Source organism: Prinia subflava, chromosome 8, assembly GCF_021018805.1.
Source record: "Prinia subflava isolate CZ2003 ecotype Zambia chromosome 8, Cam_Psub_1.2, whole genome shotgun sequence".
Taxonomy (NCBI): domain Eukaryota; kingdom Metazoa; phylum Chordata; class Aves; order Passeriformes; family Cisticolidae; genus Prinia; species Prinia subflava.
The window spans coordinates 35,368,835-35,388,006 of NC_086254.1; the positions used below are offsets into that span (position 1 = coordinate 35,368,835).

Here is a 19,172-nt window from a genome sequence, read left to right on the forward strand (position 1 = left end):
TCCTGTTGAGCACCTCTCCTGATTTTCCCGGTCCAGAAATAGAAGGTGAAAAATACAAGGCAAAAACGCTGTCAGAAGAAGACAATGAACATCGCCAACCTACACTCTGACTACGTGCAGCAAGCCATCCATGCTGCTACGGCCAATAATCACCTCAAAGCAAGGACTGAATCTGGACATTAGCACTTGAATACGGAGCGAGGGACTCTTTCAGGGCCTAATGAAAACACTCTTAATCGCCGGTGCTTAACAGAAACTATGGGGAGAATATTGCTGAAGGGGAAATAAAGTGTATTTAAACTGAGTCCCTAAGCGGGCAAATTCATGTACCCAGCTAGAGACAGCAGACTGCCAGGCTCTGTGTGTCTCAGAGGTCACCCTTGGCTATTTTCCCGGGAAAAACTCTGTCAAGTAGGTATCGCTGTTTGTGGGGGTTTTGTTGCCTAAAATTCTGTGATTTGATTCCAATCCAAATTTTGTGATTTGAATTTTTAATAAACCAAATGTGGCAGTGTGTTAATTTAATCGGTTAGGCTTTCTATACTTTTGTACTTGTTGGGTTCCCTGTACCCCACCCCTCGATTGTTCCTTTGTTTAACTCACATGACTCCGGCACCTGTCATGCGACACACAGTTAGCTGCCTGTCATTTCTCCCGCCTTTGTAAATCCCTCCTATTTTCCCCTGATTGGTCCAAGTGATGTTCTATTACACCTGTATCCCCTGGCAACCTGCCCCGGCTGGCTGGCAGTGGCTGGCCACCCCCTTTGCCCCCCCTCCGAATCCTTCGGACAAAAACCCCTCACACCCCTCTCCCCCCGAACAGTTTCAGGCTAACGAGGTGTTTGCAATAAACCCTCTGTTCATCTGAAATTGTTTCCTCCTTTCTTTCCACTGCCTGTCGAATCTCCATCGCTCGCATAAGCCTCTGCCAGGCAAAGAACCCACAGGAGTCAGTACTGCTTGCGTTGCTCGCAGACTGACCCCCCTACGACACCTGTTGCTGTGTCTGGGCCAGCGGCGACAGAGCCCATTGGCTCTCTGTGAGCACACCGACGGAACCAAATTATTGAATTTGGAAATAAATTGTCCTGGCATTTATAACATTCATGTTCATGTAATATGATGTGGAATAACCCACATTTGTGATTGATGGTATAAAATCAGTCGCGTTTTAGGAGAGATAACAGTAGCAGTCACTCGGGCCTGGAGATAAAGTGAAATGATTAAGAATTGTAAACACCGAGTTTCGGGCAAGGACCATGATTTGCAACTGAAAGGAGAGTGACTATGAGAAGAGATAAGCCCACTCTGGAGATGGACTTGAAAACGACCAAGGATTATCGCTTGATATGGGTCTAGCCTCCATCATCTGGGGTGTGCATCCCAATATGAGATTCCCAGAAATTGAATCAAGTATTCATCTCTTCTCAAAAATACAGTCAACCATCTGGCAGTGAGGACAGAATTACATGAATATGGAAAAGGAGTCGAAAAGACAAAGAAGTATGAGGTAATGCCCTGTCCCTCCGAAAAACTGTATATACCCTCCTGGGACTGAAATTGTGAACAGGGAGCTCCGGTGCGATAGAGGCTGAAGCTAGGCTCACCCAGTGCCGACCCCGGGCTTGACACTGACTTTGTTTGTGGCTTTTTTGTTTTGCAAATTCTGTTTCCAAATTTTATTTTGTAAGTTATTAATAAAATTCTATTTTGTTAATTTGATTGGCTACGCATTTATAACACCTTGATGGCAGCTTCCAGCCCGTTTAACTCCCCCGCAGTGGCGCCATTCCACCAGCTGTGCTAGACCAGCTCTTGCTCACAGACCACCACTGCTGAGCAGCTGCATCACGCTACCCATGGGGATGGGGGTTGGCCATTCCAATCCTGGGCAGTGTGTGGAAAAAAGGAGAAAACTCAGAACTTCGGGCCTCCACCTTTTCATTGCCTCCCTCCTCTGGGCAGATAAGACCCAAAGGTGTCAGAGCAGTGCCCAGATGTAGATACTGCTGTCCATCCCCAGCACAGCAACAGCAAGTGCTCATGAAGAGCTTTTGGGACAGCTCTCCTCCCTCAGGAGGGATCTGAGGAGGAAGGGCCCTACAAAAAGGATCACAAGGCAAAGACATCATTGTCCTTCACATGAGGTGAAACCCCAGCTGTCTCCAATGGGACATGTCCCTCCACTTGCCCGACAGCAAATCTTGCTGTATGAGACAAAAATTCTGGCTACTCCTCACCTCCCTATCTCAGATTCCCTGTAAAAGTGGCTGAGGCTGTAGAAGGGGAGAGGATGGAACAGGTTACAGCAGGGAAAATGCATAGATGCAGTTTGGCGTGGTTTGGAGGAAGCACAAGCAAAGCCTTAGAAGTAAACTCTTTATTGATGGAACAAGAGTTTGAGGTTTGCTATCTAGAAGCAAACCCTACAGCTCTCCTGCCACACCCCTTTCACACCTCAGACGAACTTTGGGTGCACTGATCTGCACTATGCTCCGGCCTGGGCAGGGGCCTTCGGACCCTCCGAAGGGACAGGCTGTTGGGAAAACTTTGGGTCTATGGAGGGGAGAGTGTTCTCAACAGCACAGCTCTCCTCTCCACCTTGGGATGTGGCTGGATTTGGGACAGGTCCTTGAAGATTCTGTCTGGGGGTTGGTGTAGGCCCATCCTGACCAATCTGGTCCAATAGAGACTTAGCGATCCGATTTGCCATGGTCCTTATGTCCAAAGCTTTGCCTGAGGTTGCTGGATTCCTTTTTCTCACCAAGCTCTCCTTCGCCATTGCAGGATACTTAGGCTCCATGGTTTTGGCATAGCCAGTCCTTTCTGCATGGAGGTGTGGTCCTAAGGGAGGCAGCTTTACTCCTGTGCTCGCATTCTGGCTCTGTTCTTCAGATGCTCCAGGGAATCCTGGCTGCCTCTGTCTGCTGGAAACCATAGCCTTGGGAAGCTTCAGGATTTCAGTGTACTCGTAGCTGGAGTCTCCTTCAAACTGGGAAGCTATCATGGATTTCAAGAGGCAACGAACATTCTTAACAACTTCTCTGGTGAGATTGTCAAGGCAAGCATATAAAAGTGCTCTGTCTGTTTCAGCTTCTTTGGATTTGTCTGCTTCGGTGGCTCCTCCATCAAGAGGCTGCTCCTTTTGCCTATCTGCCTTCCCTGGCACGGAAGATTTGGACTCCAGACGATTCCCCAAGATCTCCAACGCTTTCACTACAAGCTCCTTGGCCACCATTTCCATTTCTTGACAGCGATCTAGAGATGTCTCGGTTCTCATACAGCCACTAAAAACTATTCCTCTGATCCTCCGAGCAACGCTCCTTAAAAAGTTGACATAGTGTTCCCGAGGGAGCCTGAGCCTCCCAAAGACTTCGTGCATAACAGTCTCAACCAACTCTTGGAGCTTCTGGGCTTCTGCTGCAGTCAGCTGCTCAAAGACAGCATTCAAGAAACCAGCAGTGTTGTTTGGCTTCCTCTGGGAGTCAGCAGCAACGCCCAGCTCAGCTCTGGAGTAGGTTTGGCCCTTGTCCAAAGCTATTTTCCCTCTTCTCAATCTCCCTGATTTCAGGGAGGTCTCTTTGCTTTCCTGTGGATGTGAACAAGAAGGTTTCTGAGGCTGCGGCTGCCCCTCTGCCCAGCAGGAAGTGTCAGTGGCTCCCAGCAGTTTGGGAATATCCTACAATTTTGCCCGGGATGGCAGAAGCCCCTCCTGAATAGTGACACCAGGTTGAAGCTCATGTTGCTCAGCCCGTGCGTGCTGAGGCTTCCCACGGGCCCAGGCCATGAGGGCAGGAGAGAAGGGCTTCCCTCAGCACTGCGTGTGCCTGCCCATGGCCCTGCTGCCCGTGCCCAGCTCAGCGCCCTGCGCTGGCTCAGCTCCCGCCTGCAGAGTCCTTTGCCCGCCACAGCGCCCGGCCCAGCAGCACAGCCCTGCACAGTCCTGTGCCCCTGAACACAACGCTTTGCCTACCTCTTGCTGCCTCAAGATCTTCTCTGCCTCCAGCTTGATCCTGGTTAGATAGTTCCTGTACTCGTTGAACTCCTTTGGAGTGCAAAGCACCTAGGGAGAGACGAGGGCAGAATGCCCCAAGCCCTGTCAAGCCGTGCAGACAGCCTTCCCCAAAATAGCCTGACCCCAGTGGGAGGGGAGCTGCCCCCAAGGCCTCCCCCTTTACCCCGGTGTGGGAGCCACTGATACTCCCCCAGCCAGGGCTGAACAGCAGTGTGGGGGTGGCTGAGAAGGGCAGCACTGGGGTTTGCCAGGGGGATGTTGGTGCTGCTTCTGCTCCCAGGGACACCAGCGCACGGCCCTGCCCTCTGACAGCAGCAGGAGGCTGCAGCAAGGGCTGTGGGAGCCCTGCTTGAAGAGGGCTGCTCTTGATCAGCCCAACACCCAAACCTACCTTGTTGTCACTGGTGATGACGCCCTGTCTCTTCAGCATCCGCAGGATGTCCTTGCGCTTGTGGTAGTCCTGAAGGTGGGGGTCATGCAGGCAGTTGTATTGCAGGCTCGTGTGGTGGATGTAGGGATCATCAAGATTGAAAGGACTTGGCCCGCAGAGCTGTAAGAGACATTTGCCAAAGTATGGAGGAGGCAGGAGAGAGCAGCAAAGAGGTACCATGTGGTACTTGTGAAAAGAGCAAGGTACTTTGAAGACCAAAGCTTTTCTCCATCCTTCTGAAGGTACAGAGGCCCTCACAGAAAGACCGCAGGGCAGTGCTGGGCCAGGCTGGGCTGTGATGGGATGGGCTGAGGAAAAGAAGACAAACCCCAGCAGCAACCCCACCAGGAAACAGACACCTCAGGCCACCAGGAAGAACTGCTGACCCATCCACAAATGAACCTTCAGTTACGCAGGCCCAAGGGCTGTGTCAGCTGCCTCTGCCTTCGGCAAGTCTCTACCTTGGGAAGGTGCAGTGCAAGCTGGAGGAGGACCGTGTGTGCATTCCCCAACCAGGGACACCCAAGCTCTTCCAAATATGCCAACAGAATAAGCTGCAGAAGGTTGGAGTTTCCCTCAAAGTGCCTGGCTCGACATGGCAGGATGAGCTGGAGGGGTGCATTGCCCTGGCACCCGGACAAACACAGCCACCTGCTGCAGGCAGGGACCTGGCCACACACATGCACAGAGCCAGAAACCAGTGAGGACACTGACAAGTGCTTCTCCTCTGTGTTCCAGGGAGCCTGGAGCTTCCCTCTGCTGCCCAGCCCTGTCTGACTGTAGGGCTGCAGCTCCTGCTGTAGAGGAGGTGGCCACAAGGATTGTGCATGATGGGGACCCCCTGAAAGAGGAGAGCTTTTCTGCTCTTTTACTTCCTCTACCTTTTCCCCCAGCTTTCCCCTGCAGAAGACAGTGTTGGACTTGGGCTTCACGGGGATCTTGACTCCGAGTGGGAGGTCCAGCAGGTAAGAATCCATCAGCCTGGTGGCTGCAGTCTCCCAGGTGTGGAGTTCTGGGGCTGAGCTGGGAAGACACAGACACCCAGGCAGTAGCTCAATAAGCCTCCTGCACAGCAGGTGCAAGAGAAAGAGTTGAGGGTCCTGAGGCTCTAGAGCAGACCCCCAAGCCCCAGCCTCACCAATTGAGCTCTCTCAATCAGCCCACTGCTCTCCTCCCCCTAATTCCCAGGCACTCAGCAGTGCCTCTGCCTTTTGGCAGGACACCAGCAGTGAGATGGAGCTTCACAGCTCCTTCCAAGAGCTCTCGTGGTGCTGTGGTCCCACGCTGACTCCTCGTGCTCCAGAGGTCTCACAGTGATGGGGCATTGTTACATCATGGTGATGTCACATCACCGCATTGTCACACCACCTTGCTGACATTGTGTCACATGGAAACTGCCCACCACACCTGGGGGAGGGGGGCTCACCTGGAGGCCCTTTGGACAGCCCTGTGGGACCCCTTCTGTGTGACCTGGCTGTGAGAGCTCCTGTCCACAGGCCCCTTCTCCCCCTCCCCTGTCCTGTCATTCTGTGAGGCAAAGTGTCCTCGCCAGCAGGAAGGAATGGGAGGAACTGCCACTCCAAACATGCGCCGTTTGGGCTCTGCTTTTCCCCCTTTCCCTTTTTAGACCTTCTTCCCTGTTGTGGCCAAGCACCCACAACTGGGGAAATTGCAGCAAGCTGGATATTTCCCCCATCCCTGGCACCATGACATCCCTTGGTCATGTTTCGAGAAACAGAAGAGAAGCATGGGCTGAGGGAAAGCCCTGTCCTCCCCTTTCCTCAGGCTCACCTTCAACCCAGACACCCCTCTGCCATCTTCCCAGTATCCCCTGCCCTGGTTTCCGCTGTTCCCATCTATTCTCACTTCCTACCCCATCTTGGCTGGATTTGGCAAGGTCTCCAGTGCCCGTTCCTCCAGCCCATCTGGTTCCTTGGGGCAGCTTTTACACTGCAGAGCCCTGCCAGCCTTGCTCGTTGCACAAAGGCAAGAGACAGGCAGAGCAATCTCCTGGAGCTGCAGTGATTGATTACCACGGGGCTCTTGGGAAACAGCGAGGGGCACAGCCCAGGGACGGCGTTCCTCTCCTGCCAAAGCAGTTTCTGGCACTCGCTCCAGCTGCAGCTCTTCTCCAGCTTGGCAAGGGGTGGAGCAGCATCGGCTGCAGCCCGGCTGCCCTGTGCCACACGTCCTGCTGGGCCACGAGGGCCGTGAGCCCCGCAGTGTTCACACACACCCGCACCTGGGGCAGTGCTCAGGCAGCCCCGGCAGCTCCAGCGTGCGGTCCCGGGAGGGGAGCAGGAGGCCCTGTGTGCAGTTCCTGGGCAGCTGCAAAGCACGGGTGCTGAGGAATACACCTGGTGCAGGTGGCTGGGGGTGCAGCTGCACTGCCAGCTCCAGCCTGAGCTCTGGCTGGCAGGAGCCCGAGGCAAGAGCCCATGACCTGCTGACCCTTGGCAGGACAAAGAGCCCGGGGACCTGTGGCACAGCCAGGTCAGTGGCCACTCAGAGACAGGGCAGATGCCAAGCCTCAGGAGAAAGAGCTGAGACTCTGCTGTGCTTGGAGTGTGAAGGTGTAACAGCCCAGGGGTTCAAGGTCCCTCCCTGGAGGCACCAGCTCAAGCTGTTTCTGTGTTCCTGTGCTGTGAATAAATTGTTTTGTGGAATGAGACATGTGAGACTCTGCTGTGGGAGACCTGGTCTGACTGTGAGAGTGGGGGGAGCGGGGGGAGTCAGTGGGGGCACCCTTTGGTTCAGCTGAGCCACCCACTGCAAAGGGACTTGGTCCCAGCAGGAACCGTCTGGTGGTGGTGGTGTGACTGCCAGCGAGCCTCTGGGATGCTCAGGCAAGTTTCTGTAACAACAGGGCTGCCTGAGAGCTGGAGCAGAGCCCAGGCTGTGCACCTGCTGGGCTCTGCCTGTATGAAACCAGGCAAGGTGCAGCAGAGTGCCCTGGGCAGGGGAAGGCAGCTATGCAGAAAAGGAAAAGGAACAAGTTAAACCACACCCCCAGTTTTGTCAGACCCTTCTGTCTGCGTGCCCATCCTCTTGGACTTGACCTTAGAGTTTGGGTAGGTGCAGAGCACTGGGAAAGGGAGGGCAAGGCAAGGCAAGGCAAGAGGAAAGGCCTTGCTGGAAGATTTGTCTCATGGCTCGGCTCTGGCAGGAGAAAAGCCTGAAGGTGTAATTATTGACAGTTCCCACTGGATGGCTCCCGACGCCCAGCAGGGACGGCAATGCTGAGCACAGCCGGCAGATGGGATTCAGCTCCAGCCGTTCTCTCGTACCACAGCCCGGTGTTAGCAACCACAACAGAAGGATAACCTTAGCCCAGAGCCAGGGAGGATGAACATTCCCACGGGACCACACACACCAGGAAGGGTTTTATAAAATGCACCTCTGAGTGCAAGGGCAGGAACTCCGAGAGCAAACTGTGACCCAGAGCTATTAAATAAATACAAGAGATGCTTCAACAACTTTGCTTTAACACAGTCTGCTCAGATCTATTATCTCAACTCTTTGTGCCCCAGTTGAGCACCAGTAAGGACTGTCATGGTTTAACCCTGGCCAGGAACTCAGTCCCACGCAGCTGCTTGCTGCTCTGGTGGGATGGGGAGGAGAATTAGGAAAAGGTAAAACCCACGAGTAAAGATAAGAACAGTTAATGACTGAAACAAGACTAAATATATTATCACTTCTGCTGCTACTACTATAAGAATAGTAATGAAAAGGAAAGAGAACAGAGTAAAACCTGAGAGAAACCAGCAATGCCCAATAGCTGCTCATGACCCACTGACCAGTGCCCCAGCCATCCCCCAGCAGTGATCGGTGGCTCCTGGCCAACCTTCTCCCAGTTTCTGTACTGGGCAAGAAGTTCTGTGGTCCAGAATATCCCTCTGGCCTGTTTGGGTCGGGTCTCCCGGCCATGGTCCCCGCTCACTGGCAGAGCATGGGACACTGAAAAATCCTTGACTTGGAGTGAGCTCGACAGGACTCCAGCTCAGTGTGTTACCAAAGTTGTTTTCACTCTGAATCCCAAACACAGCCCTGGAGCAGCTTCTGGGGAGAAATTCTCTCTCTCCCAGTCAAAACCACGACATCCAGCAGCCCCTGAACCCCCTCCCTGTGAGCCCTGACTGCCACAGTCCCCACCTCCCCCAGTCACCCCTCAGCTCTCCCCACACCCTTGAGCCCCCTGCCCCACCAACAGCCCCCCGTGACCCCCAGAACGCTCCAGCCACAACCCCCAGTGACCGCAGTGACATCCCCAGACCCACTCACGCCTTTGGCTGCTTGAGGGCCATGATGGGCACTGCGGGGAGACCCCTGCCCGCTGCCCGCAGCCGCTCTGCCCAGTGCCGCCGCTCTGCCCGGAGCCGCTGCCCGGTGCCTGTGCCCAGTTCTGCCCCCCTGCACTGAAGCCCTGGCACCCCCTTGGCCCAGCAGTTTCAATTTCCTGCTGCACTTACAGGAAATGTGGCTTTTTATCTCAGAAATAGCAGCTGCAGAGGAGCAAGAAGACATACATGGGTGGTGAGGGGACCATGGCTATGGGGCAGGGACATGGGGATACGGTTACAGGCCCAGGGGCATCAGGCCATAGCCATAGGATGCAGCTGTGGGGCCACCTGGCAATAGGAGTATGGCCATGGTGGGAGATGCAGGTGAGGGATGTGCTGTTTCCCCTCTTGTGGGGTCACATGCCCCAGGGCACACCGGGATGGATGCAGCCACTTGGCTTCCATGTCCACATGATGGGCAGGGGTTTTATCTTCTTCCCTGGCTTGGAGAGGTGGGGATCATCTTCACCTCTGCCTGAGCCAGTTGGTGGCTTCACAGAGATCCTGGTGCTCCTGGCACCACGTCAAACCCTCTGCACCTTCTCATTCCCTCTCCTGTCCCCACAGAGTTCCGTCTCCCCAGACCCAACCTCTCTGTCCTGCCTGGTCACGAGGTGACTGCCGGGGCTGGTGTGAGGTTCCACTGCACCTGCACACACCCCGGCACCATCTGTTTCCTGTACCTGGAGGGCCAGAGCCGAGCCCAGGTACACTCAAGGGAACAAGGGGACTACAGCCTCTCCCACGTGCAGGAAGGGGACAGCGGCCGCTACAGCTGCCAGTGCACCACCATCACCTTGAAAGAATGGTCTGCTGTGAGCAACACCCTGCACTTGGTGGTGAGAGGTGAGACAGCCCCCAGCCACATCCTGCGCTACTCTTCCTGCAATCTGTTACATCCTGGGGGAGCTAGAAAAGAGGATTTAGGGCAGGAAAGCAGCTGTAAGAGGGGACCAAGCAGAGGGTTCCAGTTTCCTTCAGCTGTGCTTTAGACTTGCCAGCTCCTCAGAGACCCTACAGACGACCTAGAGACCCTATAGATACAGGATTGCTGGGCTGACAGATGGGGATAAGAGTCAGAGGATAACTCTCCCTGCATTGGCCCAGAAAGCCCATGGCTGCATCCCCAGCAGCATGGGCAGCATGAGAGGGAGGGGATTCAGCTGCTGGTGGAGAGCAGCTCCCCCTGCCCAAGACACCCTCTCCACGGCATCCACCGCCTCAGGCTGTGGCAGGGCTGGAGCTGGGCACTGACAGCCTGTGCAGAGAAGCCGAGCTGCCCCTTGGGCTGGCTGTTGGGGCAAAGCTACCAGTGCTTTGGAGGGAAAAAGGGAAGAAATGGGAGGGAAGGGAAGCCTCATTTCTCACAGAACTTTGATCCCTGCTGTGCACTCTTCAGCCCTTTGTTTGATAAAACCTCAAATTCCCATTAATTGTTGCAGGGAACACCTCTGCCCTCAAGAAGGAAAACTGTATAAGAGCTCATAATAGCCTCATTGTGCCAGTGAAAATGAGTATAATTTTCTTCTGAAAAAAAATTTATTAAAAAATAATTAAAATGTTTGTCCCTAGGAGATGCTTGCAAAATGCAAACACCACAAACTGTTACGTTACTTTAATTGTTCATAGGACACTCTGTGCCCTTTTATTTTAAGTAGCTGCCCTCAGAGAGATGCCACCCACAAGTGTTACTGTTCAGGGATTATTCATTTCTTGTTTGGGTTTCCTTCTCCATACATCATTCTCTCCTCAGCTACGTCATTGTTCTCACGTTTTGGCCCCAAAAATCATCCACTTCATGAAATAATGCTTCACAGATCCTAATCCTCAACATAAGGTGAGGTTTGACACCAGCTGAATGTGAGACCAACGGATGTTAAATGCAGAGAGCAGCCCTGCCCTGAGGAGTTGATCCCATTTCTCACATTCATAAGCTCTTTGTCTTAGCAGAAATCCTTCCATTCAAATGGAGACTAGAGGTGCTGTTACCTCAGGTCATCATCGATTCTGGCAGGTCTGGCTCTTGGATGCTCGGGCTGTCTCTCCAGAGACTGCCGGTCCAGGGATGTCAGTGCTGAGTTAAGGCTCAGAGACTGATCCAGCTTCCGAGTCTCTGCTTCCAAAACAGCAGCCTTGGGCTCCTTGAGCACAGCTGCAAAGGAGCAGGACAGCTCCTGGTGAAGGTCAGACAGCTCCTGGCTGGTCCTTGCACAGCTCTCAATGTAGTTCTGCCGGTGCTGTCGGTCTCGGGCCAGCTGTGAGTGCAGCAGGGACACCTGAAAGAGGCACAAGGCCCGGCTCAGACAAGCCCACGCTGGCAGCAGCATCCGCAGCCCCACGGTACCGGCTGTCGGGGCAGACACAGCCTCCAACTCCAGCCCTCACCAACACCCTGCCCCTGGGGAAGGGAAAGGAACAGGCTCCCAGACTGGCCCTGAACAGAGCTCAGACGATCAACAAGTCCAGTTCATGGCTGGCAAACCCTTCCCATGTACAACCCTCAGCCACCACAGGTCTATTAGAGAGAGTTCCGACAGCATTTAGGAACCCAACTCTGATTTCCAGAGCACAAACTTGGGCCACTGACCCCTTTCTCCACAGGCTGTGCCTCAGCACGAGGGCTGCTGCTTCCCTGAGCTGCTGGAGGACTCTTCTACATGAGCTGCTGGACAGGCAGCTGAGGGACAGGGAGCAAACTCTCCCTCTCCCAAACTTCAGAGCATTCCACACTGGAGCAGAGCACAATGTGGGCAACTAAGCCCAGTGGAATAGTAAGCCTCTGGCATTGCCTCGGATCCCTGGATTTCTGTTAAGATGCAAGGACCACTGTTACAGAGTCAAGGGAAAATGGAAACAGGCAACAAAGGAGAACATCCTGGTCCAGACTGTCCAGGGAAGTAGTGGAATCACCGTCCCTGAAAGTGTAAAGAAAACACGTGGCTTTGGCACTTTGGGCCATGGTTTAGTGTTGGGATTGACAATGCTGGCTTAATAGTTGGACTAGATGATCTCAGAGGGCTTTTCCAACCTTGAGCATTTTATGATTCTGATATTTTCAGGTGACTTCCAGTGTTCTGAATTTCATCCCCTCTCTCTCCCCCTGATCTTGCCTGATCTTTAGACAAGTCAGAGATAAGATCAAGGTAAAGGATGTTGTTTGGTTGTTGCCAACAAGTGCATGACTGACAATACCTGCTGTACTCACTTCCTGACAGCCAAACACAACTTGGGCTGTAGCAGCATGCAAGCTGTGCCCATGAGTATAACCACAGCAGCCTTTGATGGAAGTTTTCCTACTCCTCACCTGGTTCTGTAACTCAGCTAAGCGCTGACTGCAGTGAGCATGAGACTCCTCCTGTGAAGAAAATGAAAGGATGTGTTTTCAGTCTGGTCACAGCCACATTTGACTTCTATTAGGTCTCTACTGGAGGGCTTCTGCCACTGGGATCTCCCATCATTCCTCTGTATGACCAAAGCCTTCTCACACCAAGGAAAATGTTGTTCTCACCTGTCTAGAAGTGGGCAACTTGCACTGCTCAGACTCAGAGAGAGAAAATCCACAGGTATCTGGGAGTAACTGACCCCTAAAACATCTCTTCAGTCTCCTCCGTTCATGTTCCACCTGCATGTTGGATGGGAGAAAGGGGCTCAGAAACCTGTCAGCAAACATGCAGCAAAAGGACCTCTGGACATCAAGGCAAGGAGATCTCTGCTCTGAGACCCTGAATTGCACCAGACAACACTGGGGCCATAAAGCTCTCACAGGGGGCTGTGCAAGAGAGGCCAGTGTGTGTCTGGGGACACGGGCCCAGGGAGGGAGGCAGCAGAGTGAAGGTGCCTTTGTGAAAGCCATGGACTGCATCAAGAGAGAGAACAAACAAAACAGTGTGTCCACAGCAGGGACAGTGGGAGGCGGGGAAACAAGCAGAGATCTCTAAAGCAATGCCTGGGCTAACATGCAATGTTCCAGAGGAGCCTGAGGCTCTGCACAGGCAGCAAAAGCCCAATTTACCTGCTCGAGAGTCCTCCTGAGTTCAGAGTTTTGTTGCTTGATCTCCACCCTTTCATCTTCCAGCTTTGCAACTGCTTGCTGCAGACATTCCAAGCTCTGCAACATGAGTCTCTTCTCGGACAGCCATGAGAGCTGCTCCCCTTCAGCAACAGCCTGCTGAGCATTGAGAGAGATTGTATGAGCTGGTGCCACAGAGGTTAGAAGCGTGTCAGGATCAATACATCGGGGAGAGTGACCACACCAGGAATGGATGGTGCTAAGGTCCTTCTTCTTCTTGTCCACAGGCCAAAACAACACACCCTCTCTCTAGGGGGCCTCCTCCAAATCACCTTGGAGAATGAATAGAGAATTGTTCTGGATCTGCTTCCTGCTAATTTTGTTCAGTGTTCCCCATTCTGGTTTTGAGAGACTGGAAGCAATAATTTCCTATCCAGTCACTTCATGGTTTTACAAAGCTCTGTAGTTTCTCCACCTTTCTCTCTCTCAGGCATTTCTTGTGACTGAGAGATAGTTGTGAATTTTTAACTTGTGAATACTTAAAAATTTACATTTTCCTCTTAGGGAAGTTATTTACCATCTTTGGTCATCCTCTTTGATCATCACTGTAAATTCTCTTACCTACAGTCCTACTGTCATGTCCTCAGACAACCAAAGATGCAAAATGTGGGTGAAGCATGTATTTCTGCAGTGATAAAATACTACAGTTTCGTTCTCTATTCTTCTCACCTGTTACACCCTCATACAGAACTGCTCTTTGAAAATACCACATGATCAATCCGGCTATGTGCACTGCTCTGAATTCAGTCAGGAGCCACCTCCTCCTTCGTGCCTTTCTTCACGAATGGCTCCTCAGAGCACCTATAAATGTAGTCTTGGTATCAGCACTAAACCAATCTGTGTGGATGCAACTGCATCACCTGACAGAATGTTCTTGCATACCTGACCTACATGGATGTAATTGAAATCTCAGGCTCTTTTCACATTTCTTGCCCTTGTCACATCTTCTCATCAACAGATCTAAATACTTGTCAGCATCCTGGAACAAGATGCAAGTAGTATTTTTCAAGTCATAAGTAAATGTATGTGTTTTTTAGTAGCACTTTTAACACATGCCAACATACTAATGGACACTAGAACATAGGCAAATTCTTGGCAAAGCTGTAGCACAAGCTATTGCCTGCTGTTTCACTAGCAGGACCTGAATCAGTTCACTTTGGAGAAATACACACAAGTTTGCCTTCATGATTTTTGGATGGCAGTACAAACATGTCCTGAATCCATAATTAAGCATTTAACCTGACCAGGCAACAACAGAAATCCCATTCTTTTAATACACTGGAAAAGCTGTCCCTCAGAAATCTCCATCTCAGGAAACATCCTCAAAGCACCAGCAGTGAAGCTGCTGTTCAGCCCTTGGTACAAAACTCTGCTGGGTTTAGTCCATCACTCCTCTCACCTGCTCCATTCCTTCCCACACCAAATCCAAATCCCCACCTATTGCCTCCCCTTGTGTGGGCACAGGAGAAGCAGCTCCCCATGCCCAGCTTTTGGCCTGGAGCTGATTTCAGCAGCAAGCTCCAGAGCTGTATCAGTCATTCTGGGCATGCCAGGAAACAGTCTGGCAGTCAATGGTCTGTGGCTGGAGCCAGGCACACAGACAAGGCTGCCTGCTGCAGCCCAGGCTGCTTTGCCCAAGCAGGCCTGGACTGACAGGGAGAGAGAGTCCCACCACTTTATGGGAAACACCATTGGAGTACCTTGGGAATGCTGTGGTGGACTGAAGGTCAGTGCCAGTGCCTACCTGGAGATGAAATCGGTCTGTGTCTCTCTCTGAAACCATTCTCTGCAGGATGGTTATTTCTTTCTTCAGGTTCCCACTGGCCATTTCACTCTTGCTCAGTGCAGCACTCAGGACTTGAGTGTTCTCTCTCCATTCATGTTCTCTGCTTTCTGTCTGCTTCAAAGCAGCAGCCACATGCTTCAACTCTTCACCATTGGCTTCTCTCTCAGCTTCCAATTGTTGGGTAATTTCCTTCTGCTTTTGCAAGAAATGATCTCTATCCTGAAGAATTTTCCTCTTCTCTACTCCCTCTTCCTCCCATTTTTGGAGTTTTTGGATTTGTTTTTTTAGGGTTTCCCCTTCACCTTTCCATCGCAAAGCCAATGTTAATTCTTTCAGAAGTTCACTCTGCCTCCTAAGCTCTTGTTCTCTCTCTATCAGAGTCTTTTTAAAATACTTGACTCTGTCTGTCTGGTACTTCATCTCTTTATCCTTCTTTGTCAGCGTCTGCTGAACATGCTGGAGATCTTCCCGAAGAGCTCTTATTTCCTCTTCTAACTGCTTTTGCTCACTTAGGGCCTTGATCTCTCCTCTCTCAGGGAAGGCTTCTTTCAGGAACTCTTGCTCTCCATCATGTCTAACCTCTTCATTCTTCTCAGTCAGCCTAAGCTGGATATTCTGCAAAGTCTTCAGTTCTTCTTCTACGTGCTGGAGTTTTTCCCTGAGAGCATCATTGTCTTTGTCTTTCTTCCTCATCACTTCCTCAAGAAGAGTCACTTGCTTCTGGCAGGATGTTAGTGCTACTTTCATGCTTTCTTCACGAAGCTGGAACATATTCATTTGCTCTGTCTGCTTCAGGAATTCTAAATGGTTCTTCTGCAACATCTGGCTCGCTTTGTCTAGATCCTCCTCTAGATTTCTGGCCTGCTTGCCTGCCACCTCCTTCTGCTCTTGAAGGTCCTGGACATGCTCTTGCAAAGACATTATCTCTTGATCTCTAGTTTTAAGAGAAGATTCAGTATCTTCTAGTTTTTGCAGTATGGCTTTAGTCTGCACTGCTGTCTCTTCCTTCTGCTGTTGAAGTTTTGTGATGGCATCCTCCAGTACACAAATCTTTTCCTCTTTTTCTTTCAGAGACAGTGTTGTTGCATGGAAATTTCTTTGCTCAGCTTCATGCTTTTCCTCCTTTTCCTTGCATGCCTCACATTGCTTTCTAAGGGACAAAATTTCCTGCTCTTTTTTCTTTAGTTCCACTTGAAGACACTGCAGAATTTGTTTCTGCTGTTCAGAGTCTTGCTTTTGTTTTTGGAAGGTCTCAATCAGTTCCTTCTGAGATTCAATCATTAAATCCTTTTCTTTCAGTATTGTCCTAGAGTATTCTAAGTCTCTGTGCAAGACATTCATCTCTTCTTCTGTTTTTTCCTGATAGCTCCTTGTTTGTTGCTTTTGGATGTCCATAAGTCTGTCTTTCTCTTTCAAGGTTGCTAAGGTCTGCTCCAGTTGGTCATGGACAGTCTTTAACTGCATTTCCATGACTTCTTCAACTTCCTGCATTTGCTTGTGCCGTGACTCAAGATCTTGATCTTTTTTAGACAGAGAAAGTGTCATGATTTCTACTTTACCAAGAAGCTCTTGCAGATGCCCATCTTGCTGTTCCTTGTGCTGCTGCAGGAGCCTTAACTCTTCTCTCTGAGTGTCACACTCACTCTCTCTGTCCTTAAGAACAGTCCTCAGGTGTTCAAGGGTAGCATTTAGAGATTTCACGTCTTCTCTCTCCTTTTCCAGTTCTTGAATCCGTTGAGTCAGAGAAAGAAGCTCCAACCTTTTCTCCTTCAGGTTTCCTTTCATATCATCAAGATCCACAAGCAGGTTTCTGACTTGTACTGCACCGTGCTGTTCTAGAATCATTATTTTCTCCTCCTGGAATTTGATCTCCAGGTGTCTCTCCTCCAGCTCTTTGCTCACCCTGCTGACAGCAGAGTTCTGCAATTCTAACTGCTTCTCCAGCTCCCTTATCAGTTCTTGCTGGGATCTGATCTCCTGGTGCTTCTCTTCCAGCTCTTGGCTCATTTTGCTTAAAACAATCTTTTGCTTTTCTTGCTGCTTCTCCAGCTCCTGTATCTGTTCCTGTTGGGATTCTGTCTTCTGTTCTTTCTCTGTTACGTCCTTAATAACCTGATTAAGAGCAGTTTTATGCATTTCTTTCTGTTTTTCCAACATTCTAATCTGCTCTTGGTATAACTTCATTTCTCCCTCCCTCTCTGAGAGGATAGCAGTCACATGAGTGAGGTGCTCCTGCAAAGCCTTATTCTCTGCTACCTCTTTCTGAAGAATTTCCATTTTCTTCGCCTGGTTTTGCACTTCCTCATTTTTAATTTTTAACATGGACACTGCAGTTTGGAGTTCTTGTTCAAGGGAGTGATTCTTGTCTGTTGCTGTATTTGCTCGGGTTTCAGAGGCTGTGACTGATTCCTCCAGAAGTTTTATCTCATACTCTAGTTTTTCTTTATCTACCTGCAGCCTATCCCATTCATGCTGTAAAACAGGAAGAAAAAGGGTCACTCATTCCCTCTCTTGGTTTGCTTTTCATCCCAGATCTGGGCTCCTGCCACAGGGGCAGGCACGGGCTGCCCCTCTCTCTCTGCCTCTTGGGATGCTGCAGACCTTTGCTGGGCCTCCCTTGATGCTGCATCTTTCCCAGCTCACTCAGCCCATCCCAGCTTCCTTTTTGCCCTTCCCTGACCTCTTGCTGCTCCACTCCTGTGTTCCTTTGGAGAGGAGCTGCCAGAACTGCAGCCAGGATTTCAAGTCCACACTAAGCAGGATTCAGGCAGTGCCGTGAGGCTGTGCTCTCCATCAGGGAGGAAGGGAAGAGCAAACACCCCCAGCATTTCATTCCCTGGGGCTGGGACAACAGGAGGGAGTTTTCAACCTCTCCTGTGTAGGATTTCCATGGCACCATCCCCGAGAGCCCCAGTGCCCTCTCCTGGAGCAGCAATGGCCACATCAGTCTGTCACTCTCTGCTGCCACTCAGGATGAGTTCTCCCCTTGCAGGCACACGTCCTTATCTGGATTAGCACTTGGCTTTCCTCTCTTCTCTCCCCACTGGCTGCTCTCAGATGGCCAAGGCCAAACACCTTTCTATGAACACCAAACTTGGTCTTCTCAGCCCTCCTTCCAGGTCCAGATATTCAAAAATCTGAACCTCATGGGTTTGGACACGAGGAATTGCCCAAACCATGCAATGTCAATAGAGACAGTGTGGACATTGAGAACTAAAGCTTCTAGGCCACAGAACTCCAGCATGGAGGAAAATCAGAAGCCTCAGCACTAACTGGCTTTGGCATGACTACCACATCTCCTCCTCCTTGTTCAGAAGAATGAAATTAGAAAAGTTAAACTGGAGAAAGGTGTTCCTTAGAACTTGTAACATAAGATGCAATCATAGCCAGGAAATGGCCCTTTGTGGCATCTGCCAATCTCACCAGCACATCCTTCCTTTCCTTCTCCAGGCTCTCCAATTTGCTCTGCAGTGACGCCACCTCCTGACGAAGAGCCACAGCCTCTTCCTTCAGGGCACTTTCTAGAGAGGTTTTCTGGTGTTCTGCTCTCCACATTGCTGCAGGACAGAAGGGGAAGGAGAAGGGGAAAAGCAAATCAAAGGCAAACTGATGTGCATCCTGCAGATACCACAGCACTGTCTTCTCTGCCTGCCTCTGTTTGCCAGGCCCAAAACCCACAAGGGCTCCAAAGCTGACAGAAATGAAGGAAACTTCCAGGCAGAGAAAAAAACAGGAATGAAAGGGCCAAGGTTCAGAGGAATAGGAAAGTGTGTTTGCTGTTGGGCTTGTGCAGAGTGAGCAATCCAAGACAGACAAGGGAGCAGAAATGCCTGTGCAGCCCTGCTCCAGAGAGGCCAATAGCCTGGAGGCTCTGGCAGGGCCTGGAGTTTGGGGAAATCCAGCTGAGGCATCCAGCTACAGCTCCTTAGCACAGACAGAGCACCTGAAAGGCACCAGCTGTGCATGGGATCAGCCACAGCACACAAGACGGCACTGCCAGCCACGGCATCTTTCTTGAGAACAAGCTTTCACTGGCACTTGGATGGATAAATCTCCTGCTGCTTGTTTTTCCCCTCTGCCATCTCTGGGCACTTTTCCTCTGTATGGAACCAGAGAACCCTGCTGGAGAGACAGGATGGGGCAGTGGGTGGGAGAGGAGAAGTTGTACCTTGCGCACTTTTCTCCAACTGTATCTGCAGCTCGTGATTGCGAGCCCTGAGACTGTCCATCTGAGACTGCCCCGTGCCCAGCTCCAGCTCCAAGGCCTGTATCTTCTTCTTTGCATCGTTCTGGAAGAGGTAAGAGGAGCAGATCCACTTCTCAGTGCCACTGCTGGCAGGAGACAAAGGGCTACAAACACCAAAGCAGAAATAGCCCATCTGGGAGAGAGCATCTGGACCGTACTGGTATATGTGATTGTGATCCTCCTTCCTCCCCATGCCAGTGACCCAACCTCCCTACAAGGACTGACATCCTGGCCTTGGCACTATGCTTGTCCAGCAGCAAGACAGGATTTCTGGGTGCACTGGG

At 51.3% G+C, this 19,172-nt stretch overlaps 2 protein-coding genes across 6 annotated transcripts in view; both read right to left on the reverse strand.

Annotated features, from left to right (window-relative positions):
* Positions 1–2,415: 2,415 nt before the first annotated feature.
* On the reverse strand, positions 2,416–6,588 carry LOC134554233 (uncharacterized). Its single transcript, XM_063404716.1, has 4 exons — positions 5,329–6,588; positions 4,409–4,567; positions 3,976–4,065; positions 2,416–3,591 (listed from the first exon to the last, which is right to left on the reverse strand). Exons 1-4 carry the CDS (start codon positions 5,422–5,424, stop codon positions 2,491–2,493), a joined length of 1,446 nt encoding a protein of 481 aa, XP_063260786.1. The 5' UTR covers positions 5,425–6,588; the 3' UTR covers positions 2,416–2,490.
* A 3,710-nt stretch (positions 6,589–10,298) lies between these two features.
* The window catches only part of CEP250 (centrosomal protein 250), a 28,033-nt gene continuing 19,159 nt past the window's right edge, over positions 10,299–19,172 (reverse strand). For 3 of the 5 annotated variants that reach the window (XM_063404711.1, XM_063404709.1, XM_063404712.1), the window contains 7 exons: positions 18,811–18,931; positions 18,066–18,199; positions 14,601–17,114; positions 12,800–12,955; positions 12,296–12,409; positions 12,092–12,142; positions 10,299–11,063 (listed from right to left, as the gene is read on the reverse strand). In XM_063404711.1, the coding sequence (XP_063260781.1) occupies positions 10,773–11,063; positions 12,092–12,142; positions 12,296–12,409; positions 12,800–12,955; positions 14,601–17,114; positions 18,066–18,199; positions 18,811–18,931 (3,381 nt within the window). In that variant the 3' untranslated portion in view covers positions 10,299–10,772. The remainder of the gene's footprint in view (positions 11,064–12,091; positions 12,143–12,295; positions 12,410–12,799; positions 12,956–14,600; positions 17,115–18,065; positions 18,200–18,810; positions 18,932–19,172) is intronic. The other 2 variants (XM_063404710.1, XM_063404714.1) reach the window with 2 other exon arrangements.

Excerpts from the sequence above, each read along its gene's own strand:
- LOC134554233 (XM_063404716.1), bottom strand. The coding sequence starts at position 5,424 with ATGGATTCTTACCTGCTGGACCTCCCACTCGGAGTCAAGATCCCCGTG. Across the intron at positions 4,066-4,408 it reads TCATCACCAGTGACAACAAG|GTGCTTTGCACTCCAAAGGA; the intron begins GTAGGTTTGGGT and ends GTCTCTCCCTAG. Across the intron at positions 3,592-3,975 it reads AGATCTTGAGGCAGCAAGAG|GAAAGCAAAGAGACCTCCCT; the intron begins GTAGGCAAAGCG and ends TCACATCCACAG.